The sequence below is a fragment of the Triticum aestivum genome, chromosome 6B (assembly GCF_018294505.1).
Source record: "Triticum aestivum cultivar Chinese Spring chromosome 6B, IWGSC CS RefSeq v2.1, whole genome shotgun sequence".
NCBI lineage: Eukaryota > Viridiplantae > Streptophyta > Magnoliopsida > Poales > Poaceae > Triticum > Triticum aestivum.
In genome coordinates this window covers 175,296,913-175,309,072 of record NC_057810.1, presented here as the reverse complement: position 1 = coordinate 175,309,072, position 12,160 = coordinate 175,296,913, and the positions used below count along the sequence as shown (strand labels likewise).

The 12,160-nt window shown below is 46.7% G+C and overlaps 2 protein-coding genes and 1 non-coding gene across 3 annotated transcripts; 1 reads left to right on the top strand and 2 right to left on the bottom strand.

Annotated features, from left to right (window-relative positions):
• Nucleotides 1–334: 334 nt before the first annotated feature.
• On the bottom strand, nucleotides 335–421 carry LOC123140298 (small nucleolar RNA R24). The gene has a single exon (XR_006469924.1). It is a non-coding gene; the product is annotated as a small nucleolar RNA R24 (small nucleolar RNA).
• Nucleotides 422–3,516: 3,095 nt separating this feature from the next.
• LOC123136424 (formin-like protein 10) lies at nucleotides 3,517–7,380 on the bottom strand. The gene is made up of 6 exons (XM_044555782.1): nucleotides 6,796–7,380; nucleotides 5,791–6,421; nucleotides 5,231–5,708; nucleotides 4,953–5,152; nucleotides 4,587–4,822; nucleotides 3,517–4,500 (listed from the first exon to the last, which is right to left on the bottom strand). Exons 1-6 carry the CDS (start codon nucleotides 6,964–6,966, stop codon nucleotides 3,682–3,684), a joined length of 2,535 nt encoding a protein of 844 aa, XP_044411717.1. The 5' UTR covers nucleotides 6,967–7,380; the 3' UTR covers nucleotides 3,517–3,681.
• A 579-nt stretch (nucleotides 7,381–7,959) lies between these two features.
• Nucleotides 7,960–11,261, top strand: LOC123136423 (CBL-interacting protein kinase 26). The gene is made up of 2 exons (XM_044555781.1): nucleotides 7,960–8,199; nucleotides 8,883–11,261. The coding sequence occupies exon 2, from the start codon at nucleotides 9,152–9,154 to the stop codon at nucleotides 10,625–10,627; it is 1,476 nt and encodes a 491-aa protein (XP_044411716.1). The 5' UTR covers nucleotides 7,960–8,199; nucleotides 8,883–9,151; the 3' UTR covers nucleotides 10,628–11,261.
• Nucleotides 11,262–12,160: the final 899 nt, after the last annotated feature.

The following is a 12,160-nucleotide window of genomic DNA, read 5'->3' as shown; positions in this document are numbered from 1 at the left end:
CTTAAGTGTGTTTCCCCTACTTTAGTAGTCCTATGATCAGCACCTGACGGATGTTAGATTGCGCATTGACAAAGGTGTGTATGCAGTTTCTCAATCTGGCAAAATATACCACTTAATTTGGAATTTCTACCATGAATAACTACACCAAATTTGCAATTTCAGCAGCTGAGCGATGTTGGCTAAGCCCATTCTTATCGCTGGAAACTTTAACATGAGAATAACTCCATGTTCTTGCGTTGCAACGGGTGAAAGTAATCTAATATGTGCTCACTAACGTGAAAATTGTGTAAACAATAATCTAATATATACAACAAAAACAATTTTCTTAATCGGTTGAGCTCAATGCCAAGCGTAAAAAGCATTTCATTGAATAACCAATTGATCCGTTGGTATCCTTATCGCCACGGCTCATCACAACAATACCTTTCGTTACCAATTAAAAACAAAGACCAAAACAAATTTCCCAATGACAGAAAAACTTCTTAAATGTTAATAGTACAATCCACAAAACAGTTAAATGTATATAAGAGCAGGTGCACATACAAATGAGTTGCAGCATAGAAACAAGCATAACATGTGCATTCTAACTTTTCAAGTAAGAATTTTTGTTGTGTTAGTACCTGATTCTGGACAGACTTGGCCATCTTGCAGAACTGCTTGCGCGTTAGAGTCTTGTGCAACAGCTTGGCATGGGTGTCCTGCTTCTTGGTCTTGCTCGTGGACAGGACAACAGCCTTCTCCTCTCCCGCTGATGGCTGGACCGCCACGGTCTTGCTGTTTGTTAAGCCTAAAAAACCACATCAGACCACAACAAGTTAGCGCCTTGTAGAGGAACTAATAAACAGCTTTGAGCCCGCCAAAAACAGTGCAAGTGTGAAGAGCTATGGACCTGAGAACTTGTAGTAGCGGACATTGTAGAGGTTGTTGGGTCCTTGTGAAACTTGACCTTGGTGTTTCTGTTGCCAAACTGCTTGATCAAGAAGCACTTGCTCTTCTTCACAAGCTCCCAGACCAGAGACCTTGGAACGGTAGTGATTTCTCTGCTCTCACCTCTCTCTCGGATGTGCACAGGAGCCCACCCAACGCCATGGCACCCGCAGGAAGCCGCGCCGCCGGGCCTCCACCACATCGCCCCTGCCTCGTTCTCGCCCGATCGGATCACCGCCATCGCGCCAAGTCCGTCGCCAGCCGCCGCCTTTGCCTCTGCTTCGTGCCCCCATGCTCGCTGACTCCTGCCGCACTGCTCTGCTTCGCTCGCGTCGCCCCGGCCCCCTTCTGCTCCGTCCACGCGAGGTGAATGAGCGCACGAGCAGCGCCCGGTCCAACCAAGAGGAGGACGAGCAGGGACAAGGTGCGTGAGGGGAAGCTTCGGTGGCTGGGTTTGCCGGCCGGGTGGAGGAGACGAAGGCGGTTCACGCGCTCGGCAGCAGAGGAGGTAGAGTTACCCGATGCCATGCCGCGCCCGCCAACCGTCGTGCTCCGAGCTCCGGCCGCCTTCCTTGGAGATCCACTGTCTAAGCGCCACTTCCCACCGGATCCGGCGAGATTCGACAGGTCCTTGACGACCGCGCCACCGCAGGCCCTTGCAAGGCCGCCGCCGGTTTAGCCTCTCCTCCACGCCTCTCCTCGCAATTATGGAGGGGTGCGGCCGCGGCGGCGAGATGGCGGAGGTGTGGCGGCGGCGGCGACGGCGCGAGGATGGCGTGGCTTGGGCACGGGTGAGGGATCGAGGAGGCAGATGCGTACGGGAGGCCTCTGCGTACGGGTGTTTTGTTTTTTTGTTTTCCAGCGAACCGTTTTTTCTTTTGTGTATGGATAGACTGCGGGTTAACTCATAAAAAGCACAGGGACCTTTGTTTAAAAACGCCGCGACGGTGAACCGGAGACCCAATCCGTGCTTTATTATTAGGGAGAAATTAGGGAAAGATTTTTAAAAAGAGAAATAGCAATTGAAAACAAAATACTTGAGAAGGACAAGGTATAAAAATCTAAATTGGGTAGTCATTAGAAGGCAACAAGTATATAAATGATTAAACATTATTCAAAATTTTGGATTACGTCCATGACTTCATAATAAGGACATGGATACTCAAATTAAGCATGAGAAATTAGGCAGAAAAAGTGTCGCTTAAACATGCCTAGGCGTTGGGTGCAGGCCTACCTTGGCCATAGAAGGAGGATTAGGCGTCCAGCGGGTCATGCGTCGGCCAACTAGGTCCTCCGGCAAGGAATCGGCCTCATCTGACAGGTAGTCATCCTCTCCGGTGAGGAATCAACCTCCTCCGGCGAGAAATTAACATCTTTGATGTGAAATCGATGATGGGGAGATGGAGGGGAGATGCGCCGAGTTCTCTGTGGTGGGTCATGCCTGTCGCCGGCCCTACTACTCACTGTTGCTGCTCTCTACAAAGATATTTTTTGTGGTGGCTGCTCCTGATTTTCGTAAGGAAGTTCTTAATAATGACCAATTATCACTGATGGGTTTCTATTTGTCCATGATGACAATATTCTTAGAGTGGTCACACCCAGAGACGCGTGGATAATACTTGTGCCAAAGTAGAGGGATTCAATACATGTTTGAAATGTCCCCCAATGGACAAACTAATGCAACCATTTAATACTTTATAAAATTCCTGAAAACACTAATGAAACAATATACATCCATGATTCTGGATGTAATTTTTATTTCTGGTATTCATTGTACTGCCATGATTGAAGATGAATAGATTGGATGTTTTTTCGCAAAAAAATAAAATAAAAAAATACATGTTTCTTAAGAAGCCTTGTCCATACATATCATCAGTCCCACCTTCTGCTCATGCTCATGAATTGGAACAGTACCAATCTAAACCCATGTAGAGATATCAGCCCTGTTGAATCTATGGAGGTCCATGGTGAATTATGAGCACCAAAATAATGACAAGTTTACCGAAAGTGCTATTGTGAGCACGAGCTTAGATGAACAGTGAAATCTTGTGAAATAAAAGTAAAAATTTGAATTTTATGGCAATAAACATCAATGTATGTTTCACCCCACATGCAAAATTCATGATGAAATGACACTCATGGAAGTTTGGGGAAAAATACAAAATCAATGCTTCACAACCTTTTTGGAGCGGCGATTTTGTTTTTATCCAAACTTTCACGAATGTGATACCATCACAAATATTTACATGCTGGTAAAACACACATAGATGTTTGTTGCCAGAAAATTAGGATTTTTTATCTAAAAAATATTTTCATGATGCTACTGTTCATCGAGGCTCATATGAGCTCGAGCTCACAAACTCCGCGTCTCACATATTTTCAGATATCAAGTGCTGGAACATCAGCTCATGGTTTTGGAAACTTCTTTCTAATAAAAGAAACTTTTACGTGCTTACAAAATAGTCATTGCAATCTGGTCAGGAAACTGTGAATTAAAACTGAATCCCGTTTTGCAAGAACGGGTCTCAAGTTAGAAAATGAGTGCATGAATTTCATCAGCTACTAATGTAGAGGTGTGATATAACCATGTGTATGTGGCATGCATATGTATACAGCAATGCCTCTGCAAACATGTATTAAGCCATGTGTATGTGGCAGTTGTATGTATACAGTAATGTCTCTGCAAATGGGTATTTGTACATCGTCTCAGGCAAAAAAAAACCTATAGATTACACCTAATATTATATCCCAAAATTAATCATTTGAGTCCGAGCTATCTAAATGATCATCCAGTACTGCAGGAAACTGTTTCTCCTGGGGATTTAACTGGGAAGCTGGGTTACAACTGCCACTGCTCCGAGATTGACTTGCCGCCTTCTTTTGTGATGCCCCAACTTCCTTGCAGGCCTTATCTAGCATCACCAAAAAATCTCTTACAATGACAAACAGGCTAAATCCGTCATCTTTCACATCGTTTCCATGGAAATACCGAATTGTTTTCTTCACCAATGATCTCAACCTCTTCTCTTCTTTCAACAGAAAGTTGGTCTCATTCTCTGCATGTTCCACGAAACGTACCAAAGAGCGGTGGAATCCGCTGTTCTCATCTATCGTTGCCATGTCAGAGTTCAGAAACTCCTTTGTGTTCAGCAACTCGCGTCTGAGCTGCAACACACTGGCAGACAAAGCATCCGCATCTAGTGCAGCTATGTTCTTGGCATTAACCAATTCACTGCTAAGCCCTGATACAATCTTTAGGCCGAGCTTGGAGTAGTACTCGCCATCTTCTTGAACAGATCCGTTCGAATCATCTCCTGAAGGTTGAGTCCTTTCACTTTCCATGGCCAACCTTGCTTTGCGGACACCTTCAGATCGAATAATCTCCTGGACAACAAAGTGAAGCAGTGTAGTCTTTCCATCGGCACCCTTGACATCTGACAACTTCAGAAGGGTGTCAAGTTTGAACGCGTTAGCACCACCACGGAAGGTCCCGTCATTCAAACGGTTTCCAGTTTTGAGAACAGCTTCTAGCAGCTTCAGAAAAAGGCGGTGCTTTAGTTCCCCACAAGCAGCCTGACACCAAAAAGATAGTCATTTTAGTAAAGGTTGGAGTGCTTTTCAGATTTAATACAGAAGTCAATTGCTTTCACTTGGCTTACCTCCAATTGCAGGAATGAATCCCTGAGACTTGAAGCATCTTCTTGCAAAGATGACATGAAAAGCAGAGCACTGATCCTCTTGTAAGCAAAAGGAATGTCAGTTAGTGCCTTCATGACTTGTTCCGCAAGACCTAGTTGCGAGTAGTCCCCATCGTAAAGCCTGAGTTTCAGCTCCTCCTCATCATTTGGTTTCATTCTCAAGATTGTCTCAAGAAGTAGTCTAGGAAGTTCATTTCCTAGAGAACAGAAGTGAAAGGAAATGTCAGAAAATGCTGCCTTTATGTGCAGACACATGCATCTTTTCCACATATGAATAAGCAAGCTACATGATCAATCAACAATAGTTTCTTATGAACGAACAGCTACCTTCAAGAAGAGCATCTTGAATGTCCTCTACCCTGACATTCATTGCCTTGAAAACAACTGCCAGGTTGCACGATTTCTTAAAATCAAGAAGAGAAACATGCTGAGGTGAAGGGTCAGCCATGGCAAGTTCCTTGTCCTTGGTGTTGTTTCTGTTGCCAGCGCCATAACCAAACAATGCCTCTATCATATCCTCGTTCACACTGCAAAATGGTTTGTCAGATACAAGCATCAAAATGCAGACAAATGGATTAATAACTTGTTGCTAGTGTAAAACTTACTGAAAAGAACCAAACTTGATGTCATGCCAGGCCATCGACTGGTTAGGATTGGCAAGAACTTTGTTCCAATAGAATGGTCGAAGTTTGGGTCTTGGAGCACCCACTTCAGCTTCAGATGATTCACTGGCCTGCTCGCTTGCAGATGATCCTTCAGAATGACTTGACTCAACAGGTGACATCTGAGGAAATCTTGCTAATGAGCCTTTGGGAGGTGCAGGTGGGGGAGGACCAGCCTTCCTGACAGGAGGAGGCGGTGGTGGAGGCGGCGGCGGCGGCGGCGGCGGAGGCATTGGTTTAGGAGCATCACTTGTGTTGTTCTGTGTTCCCCCAGTAGCTTGCGGGGGAGTTGACACATCAGTTGAGGTTTTAAAACAGCATGGAAAGCACCGACTCATGCTGCCTCCGGCCTTAGAAGTCCTGACCCCTGGATCATCCTTGTGAAGCTGACTGGAGGATGCACGGATAACAGGTGACGAGCCTGCATGAAATTGATGCTATATGATATAATACCACACCAAGAACGATCCAACATAGGTTCACAAGAAGGGATATTGCCTCACCAGGCGTGTTAGCCAACTGCATGTGAAGAAGAGGATGGTCATCTCTAGGCTCACCGACAGAGACCTTGCTCTTATTGCACCCACAGCAGTAGAAAATCAGAAATGCAGCAATGAACGAGAACGCCGCCGTCGGGAGCACAACAGTCAAGACCAACTTTATGTAGTTGTGCTGCTTATCGGAAGGTGAAACTGGGGGAGGCACTCCCCGACGCTTCTTTGCAGGTCTATCTTCGAGATGTCGGCTGCGAGGTTCGGTGTTCGGAGAGTTGGGAGGTGTAAATGGTTGCTCCGTCAGAGAAAGAGGAAACGGAGCTTGACCTCCGGAGGATGGAGCACCTCCAACCATTCGATCAGCCAAATGCCGTCTTCTTGGATAGAAGTTTGAACCAGGCAAGAACTGCTGGTCCTCAAGATAGTTGATAAATTCTTGTGACATGCCCAAGCTGAAATAATTTGCGCGGATACAGTCGTGAGTAACAGAAGACTTGTCAGGTGGAAGAAGGGCCAGAAGCTCCATAAGCAGCATCGTCTTCAGTTCACCCTTTGAAGAATGGCTCGGCGGTTCATCATAAGCAAACGTCTCCTCCGCGCCAACTACGTCTTGTAAGCAAATTGACCGTATTTTGTCCACCTGCATCCATCCATGAAACATCCTAAACAGTGAGGATTATATGATTCTTCAGCAAACTTAGCAAACGGCGAGGATTACTTGTAAGCAAATTGAACATATTCTGTGAGACAAGAAGTAAATTAAATTGGTAGTGATGAGTGCTAATTGACTAAAAATAATGACTAGAAAGGTCCAGAAACAGTCTGTGATGCTCATGCTGGAAAGTTCTTGTTGAACTGATACTCTTTGCGTGAGTAAACAACAACGGCCTAATTTTTTAAGGACAAGATGAAAGGGACTCGTACTCAAAAGTTCTTTTAAGATCAAAGCAAAGAAATCTACAACTAACTGTACTATTACATCGGTCCCTATCCTACAGGAATGAGAGTACTTACGAGATCCCCATCCAGAACCAGCGAAGAGGGAGGAGCAGAGGTGGAAGAAGAAGAGGCAGGCCGCGTCCAAGCAGACGAGACATGCACACCGTCCACCTCTCCTCCCCCTCTCGACGGCGCGACCAATACCGCCGCTACGAACAGCACAAGCAACCCCATCCTCCCCGTCATGGCTGCCACCTCTCAGATGCCCGTCCTCCCAAAACCCACCATCTTTGGATGGGTTTCGCCCTCACGGAGCGGCAACAGAGAGAGAGGAGGATCACTATATCTCGGGCCGTTGGGCGGCGGAATCGCCGAGGAGGACGGGTGGGTGCCGTTCGTTTTATGGAGCACTGAAGAAGACTCCCGGTGTCGGTCGGCTCGCACTAGCACTAGCAGATGATTCTGGTAGAAGTGGTAGGGGAGTCAGCATCCTGTGGCGTTCGTTGTTTTTATGGCAAGATGTGGATGCCTATTTTCCTTACTACTACTTGGAATTTGGAAGGAGAAGTTAGGCGTGACGGCACCCGCAGAGCATGAGGAAGAGCAGGCGGAGAGGGGAGCGAGGCGCTGACTTCCGTTCCGTCCACGTGACGGTCACGCGAGAGGATCGAGCGCCTGCCAAGGAAGGGAGGAAGAGAAACTAGCGCTACGTACGTACGAAAAAGGCGGGGCTTTTCTTCGCGGCGACGGCGTGGGCGAGGCGTCGGCGCCCCGCTCGTGGCCTCATGTGCGTGCGCAGATTTGGATTCAGATTCCGCTCGAGCTCGGTCCTTTGCTTCCGTCGCGTCGCGACTGCTGCCACGGGAGATCAAGCGGTGAGGTGAAAATTAGTTACTGCGTTGACTGGGGAGGAGGTGATGGACCTTCTCGGTCGTTTCTCGCCGTCGGCGGCGATGGACTCCGCCGTGCCGACGCCGTTCGGCGGTGCATCTCTCGGCCCGCCTCCGTCGTTCACGGGAGACGAGTTCGTTCCGGCCCGTGGGCCTTCTTGACCCGCTGGACTCCAAAATACCCTTCCCTTGTCGGCTAGGGGCTGCCGGACCCGAGCCCGGGCCTATCGACGACAGAGGGTCACGGCCCGAGAGAGCTGAGCTATCACTTTCTCCTAAAGGAAAAAACTACTCCCATTTCTTTCCTAAGAAAAAGGAGAGAGCCGGCCGGGCTACCGTCCGCCACCTGGATACACCTGGGGGCATGTGGACTGGAGAAGAAGAGACGCGGAAATGCACACTACTCTCGCTCCCTAAACAAAGAGGGAAAATAGAAATACGCCCCGAGAGCGCCGAAAAAGTCAGACCAGCTAGCTAAGCTATATTCGATCCGCCGCCCACCCTCGCCCGAATCCGCCGCGCCGACTATCTGGGACCCACATACAGCGCCTCTCCGCAGCGCCGCGCCCCGCCGGCCGTCCTCCACCAGGTAAAGCTTCGGATGGTGCTCGCTAGCCCGCTCCGCCGGCCGGAGAGATCTGCCGGCGGCCTCCGCCGGTTGCTTCTCGACCTAGTAGTGCTTATCGCCTTTTTATCTTATTATCCCGGCCGTTTCCTGGCCGGCTAGTTGATCGCCCTGCGGAGAATAGGGGGATTTTGCTGATGCGGTTGGCGCTCGGCGCAGAGGGGAGGGAATTTGGTACCGGAAGAAGCTCATGTATAGATTCTTTGTTTTGCTATTATTTTGGATAGATTCTTTGTTTTGCTATTATTTTGGGTAAACTCTTTATAGAAAATCGAGCGGCCGGAAATCCCCAAGCATCAGACCGATTGCAGTGCTCTCGACCTTCTCGGGGCGTCTAATTTCTCACAATAGTATTAGTTGGGATTAGCCTCCCATTTCAGTGCCCTTTGGCTGGTAGGATCGAGTTTTCTTCTTCCCAGTAATAGCAGATATGCTCTTTTTAGGCCAAGTAACGGTAGATGTTAGGCAGGCTTGCAAAATCACGATGAGATAGGCAATACAGTTTCATGACAGAATTATCCTGGGTTTTCTTTAAAAAAAATCCCAGACTTAATATGCTTGTAGTACATTTGTAGCAACTTGAACCCCATTTGTTTTACATTTGCTCCATATTTGTTCTGATTAGGTTTGTTTATTTTTCATTGCAGTTCTGGACTGGTGACACCGTAACGGATTTATCTTGGAAAAGTCGGAAGTGCTCCAGGGAGTTTGGCCCGGAATTTCCTTGTTGAGTTATCACAAGAGTGGTGGCTCCATATACTGGTTCGGTATTTGTGTCTTACACCTGGCGTCTGGAGCACAGGAGTGGGATATTGTCGTGGTAGGCCACATACCTATTAATAGACCACGGTAAACGTAGTGCATAGTGGACGCTGAAAGCACTATTCGGCTTTCTAAATATAGATAGATTGCTATAATGGATGAAAGGAGGACGATTTTGATGGACCGTTATGAAATCGGGAGGCACTTAGGGCAAGGGAACTTTGCCAAGGTATATTATGGTCGGAATCTTGCAACTGGGCAGGCTGTTGCGATAAAGATGATCGATAAGGAGAAGGTTTCAAGGATTGGCCTAATTGTGCAGATAAAGAGAGAGATCTCAATAATGGGATTGGTAAGGCATCCCAACGTGTTGAAGCTTTTCGAGGTAATGGCTAGCAAGAGCAAGATTTACTTTGTTTTGGAATATGCCAAAGGCGGCGAGCTTTTCAACAAAATAACCAAGGGAAAGTTAAGCGAGGATGCTGCGAGGAGATACTTCCATCAGCTCATCAGTGCCGTGGACTACTGCCATAGCCGAGGTGTTTATCATCGCGACTTGAAGCCGGAGAACCTACTCCTGGATGAGAATGAAAACCTTAAAGTCTCTGATTTCGGGCTAAGTGCCCTGGCCGAGTCCACGAGACAAGATGGCCTCCTCCATACCACCTGTGGAACTCCAGCTTATGTTGCCCCTGAAGTGCTTAGCAGGAGAGGCTATGACGGTGCGAAGGCTGACATATGGTCCTGTGGAGTAATTCTATTTGTGCTGGTGGCTGGTTTCCTTCCTTTCCACGACACAAATCTTATAGAGATGTATAGGAAGATCTCCAGGGCTGAATATAGATGCCCTCGCCCTTTTTCTGTTGAGCTAAAGGATCTACTGTATAAGATTCTTGATCCAGACCCAAGCACTAGGGCTTCTGTTTCAAGGATAAAGAGAAGCGCTTGGTACAGGAAACCCGTTGATGTAAATGGACTGAAGATTAAACAAGAAACAAGAGATAAGGTTCAGAAAGGTGAACCCACAACCTCTGAATCAACAGAAGGCATCAATGCAGAGGTTAACCAAGAAGCGTCATCAAGCCTCACAAACTTGAATGCCTTTGACATAATTTCTCTCTCAACTGGGTTTGACCTATCCAATTTGTTCGAGGAGAAGTATGGCCGGAGGGAGGTCAGATTTACCACTAGGCAGCCAGCAGAGGCTATATTTGCCAAGCTGAATGAAGTGGCCAAGAAATTGAAGCTCAAAATCAAGAAGAAAGAAAACGGTGTCTTGAAATTGGCAGCACCAAAGGAAGGAATGAAGGGCATTCTTGAGTTTGATGCAGAGGTTTTTGAGTTTGCGCCTTCTTTGCATTTAGTTGAATTAAAGAAAACCAATGGAGACACTATAGAGTATAAACAACTGATGAAAGATGAGATAAGGCCCGCACTTAAGGATGTGGTTTGGGCGTGGCAAGGCGAGTCGCACCCGCTCCCTGAGAAATTTATCCGAGGAGAGCAGCAGCAGTCACCTTTGCCATCACTGCAGCAGCAATCACCTTTGTCATCGCAGCAGCAGCAATCACCTTTGCCATTGCAGCAGCACCAGCAATCACCTTTGCCATCGCAGCAGCCACAGGAGTAATCGGCCCCATTGCCAATCTGCTACCACAAAAGCACAGGACGAGATGCAGCCACTGCCGCCATGGCATCAGCAGTACCTACCAAAAACTATTGTTGGCAGCACCTATAAACCATGCGGAGCATTGCAACGGCAGGACCAGTTTGCCGTCGCAGCAGCCGCATGATGTGTTCAAACAGCCAGTGCCATATGACTTGTTGACAGACATGTCACTGGTTCATCAGGTTTACCCTGTGTTAGTAGATCAGTTGCCTATCATTTGGCATTTCCCCCTTCTTTTTAGCTCCTTTTGTATTGCTGTATTTTCTTCTGATGTTGTATATTCCTTTGCCAAAAGCACGCTCAATTTTGGGGACCTTTGTGCACTGCAGAAATTTGTGTTCACTGTGGCTGAAGATATTGAATAGCGATAATAGAAATGGCATGCAACCATCACGATGTCTAGGAACACCCTGAACTAGGTAATGGATGTAACCATGTGATATGTGGAACCCTTGTGAGTGAACAAACATCTATTTGGAATCTGGACATTGACCAGAACTACTGTATATGGAGCCTAGAAAATCATTTTTCTGGTTAAAATTGGTTGGTCATCTTTCCAGTTTTTGTATTTTGAATGTTCATGATTATATGATTATATCCTAGTGCTTTATGAAGGAGCTAAATATCGTGATTATATGATTATATCCTCTTTGAGAAAATGATTATGTCATATATGTGTGTTAATAGCGAAACGACATCATCTTCTGGTGCATCAGCAGGAAGTGCCTTGCTATGTACTCCTTCCATTCCAATTTACTCGTCGTGGTTTTTGAACTAAAACCACGACGAGTAAATCAGAACGGAGGGAGTAAGATGTTGGAACCTTGCATCGCTGCTCACCAGATATCTATGTTTGCCTTCCGCCTTGCAGTTTTATTTGTCACCTGCTGTAACTTTTCCTGTTTGCATTTGCACGCGAGATATGTTGAGAGATGCCGTACAGCGCCCCTGGAATTTCGTCTATCCTTCTACTTTTCAAGATAATTTAAGTTTGTTGGTGGAAAAGCAAAGAAATGGGTTAGTCATTCCCATTGTAATATCATCAAGAACAAGAGAATGAACGAATATCCTACTTTGGATTTCAATTGAGCATCCGATCATCTGTTGATGCTGGGAATATTGTCTGCAAGGGCTTGGAACCTTCATGTTACATTGGGCGTGATTTGTGTTCCGATTAGCGTTGCGCTGATGATTTGGAGCAAACCTCTTGGTTTCTCCATAGCTAGGCATTTTCAGGTTCTGACTGATAATCCCTTCTATCATTTGATTAATTCCCTTGATGTGTACTGAATCCAGGGCGAAAGGGTGACTTAGGACATGGAACTACTGTGTCTGGGTTGTGTAATGCAGACATGCAGTACAGTTTGTGCTCCCAGTTCTCTGTGCTCATCATCCCATTGCCGAGAAACAATGAGGGCTTCTTTTTTACTTTTTACAGAAAAGGCGCCGGCCGAGCCTGAGAAGAGCTCGAACCTAGCCCGGCTTTGAATTAAC

What these genes read in the sequence shown, in the direction of transcription:
- LOC123136423 (XM_044555781.1), top strand. Translation starts at nt 9,152, where the DNA reads ATGGATGAAAGGAGGACGATTTTGATGGACCGTTATGAAATCGGGAGG.
- LOC123136424 (XM_044555782.1), bottom strand. Translation starts at nt 6,966, where the DNA reads ATGACGGGGAGGATGGGGTTGCTTGTGCTGTTCGTAGCGGCGGTATTG. An exon ending in TGGTTCTGGATGGGGATCTC is followed by an intron (nt 6,422 to 6,795) that starts GTAAGTACTCTC and finishes GGATGGATGCAG; the next exon opens with GTGGACAAAATACGGTCAAT. An exon ending in TCAAGATGCTCTTCTTGAAG is followed by an intron (nt 4,823 to 4,952) that starts GTAGCTGTTCGT and finishes TCTGTTCTCTAG; the next exon opens with GAAATGAACTTCCTAGACTA.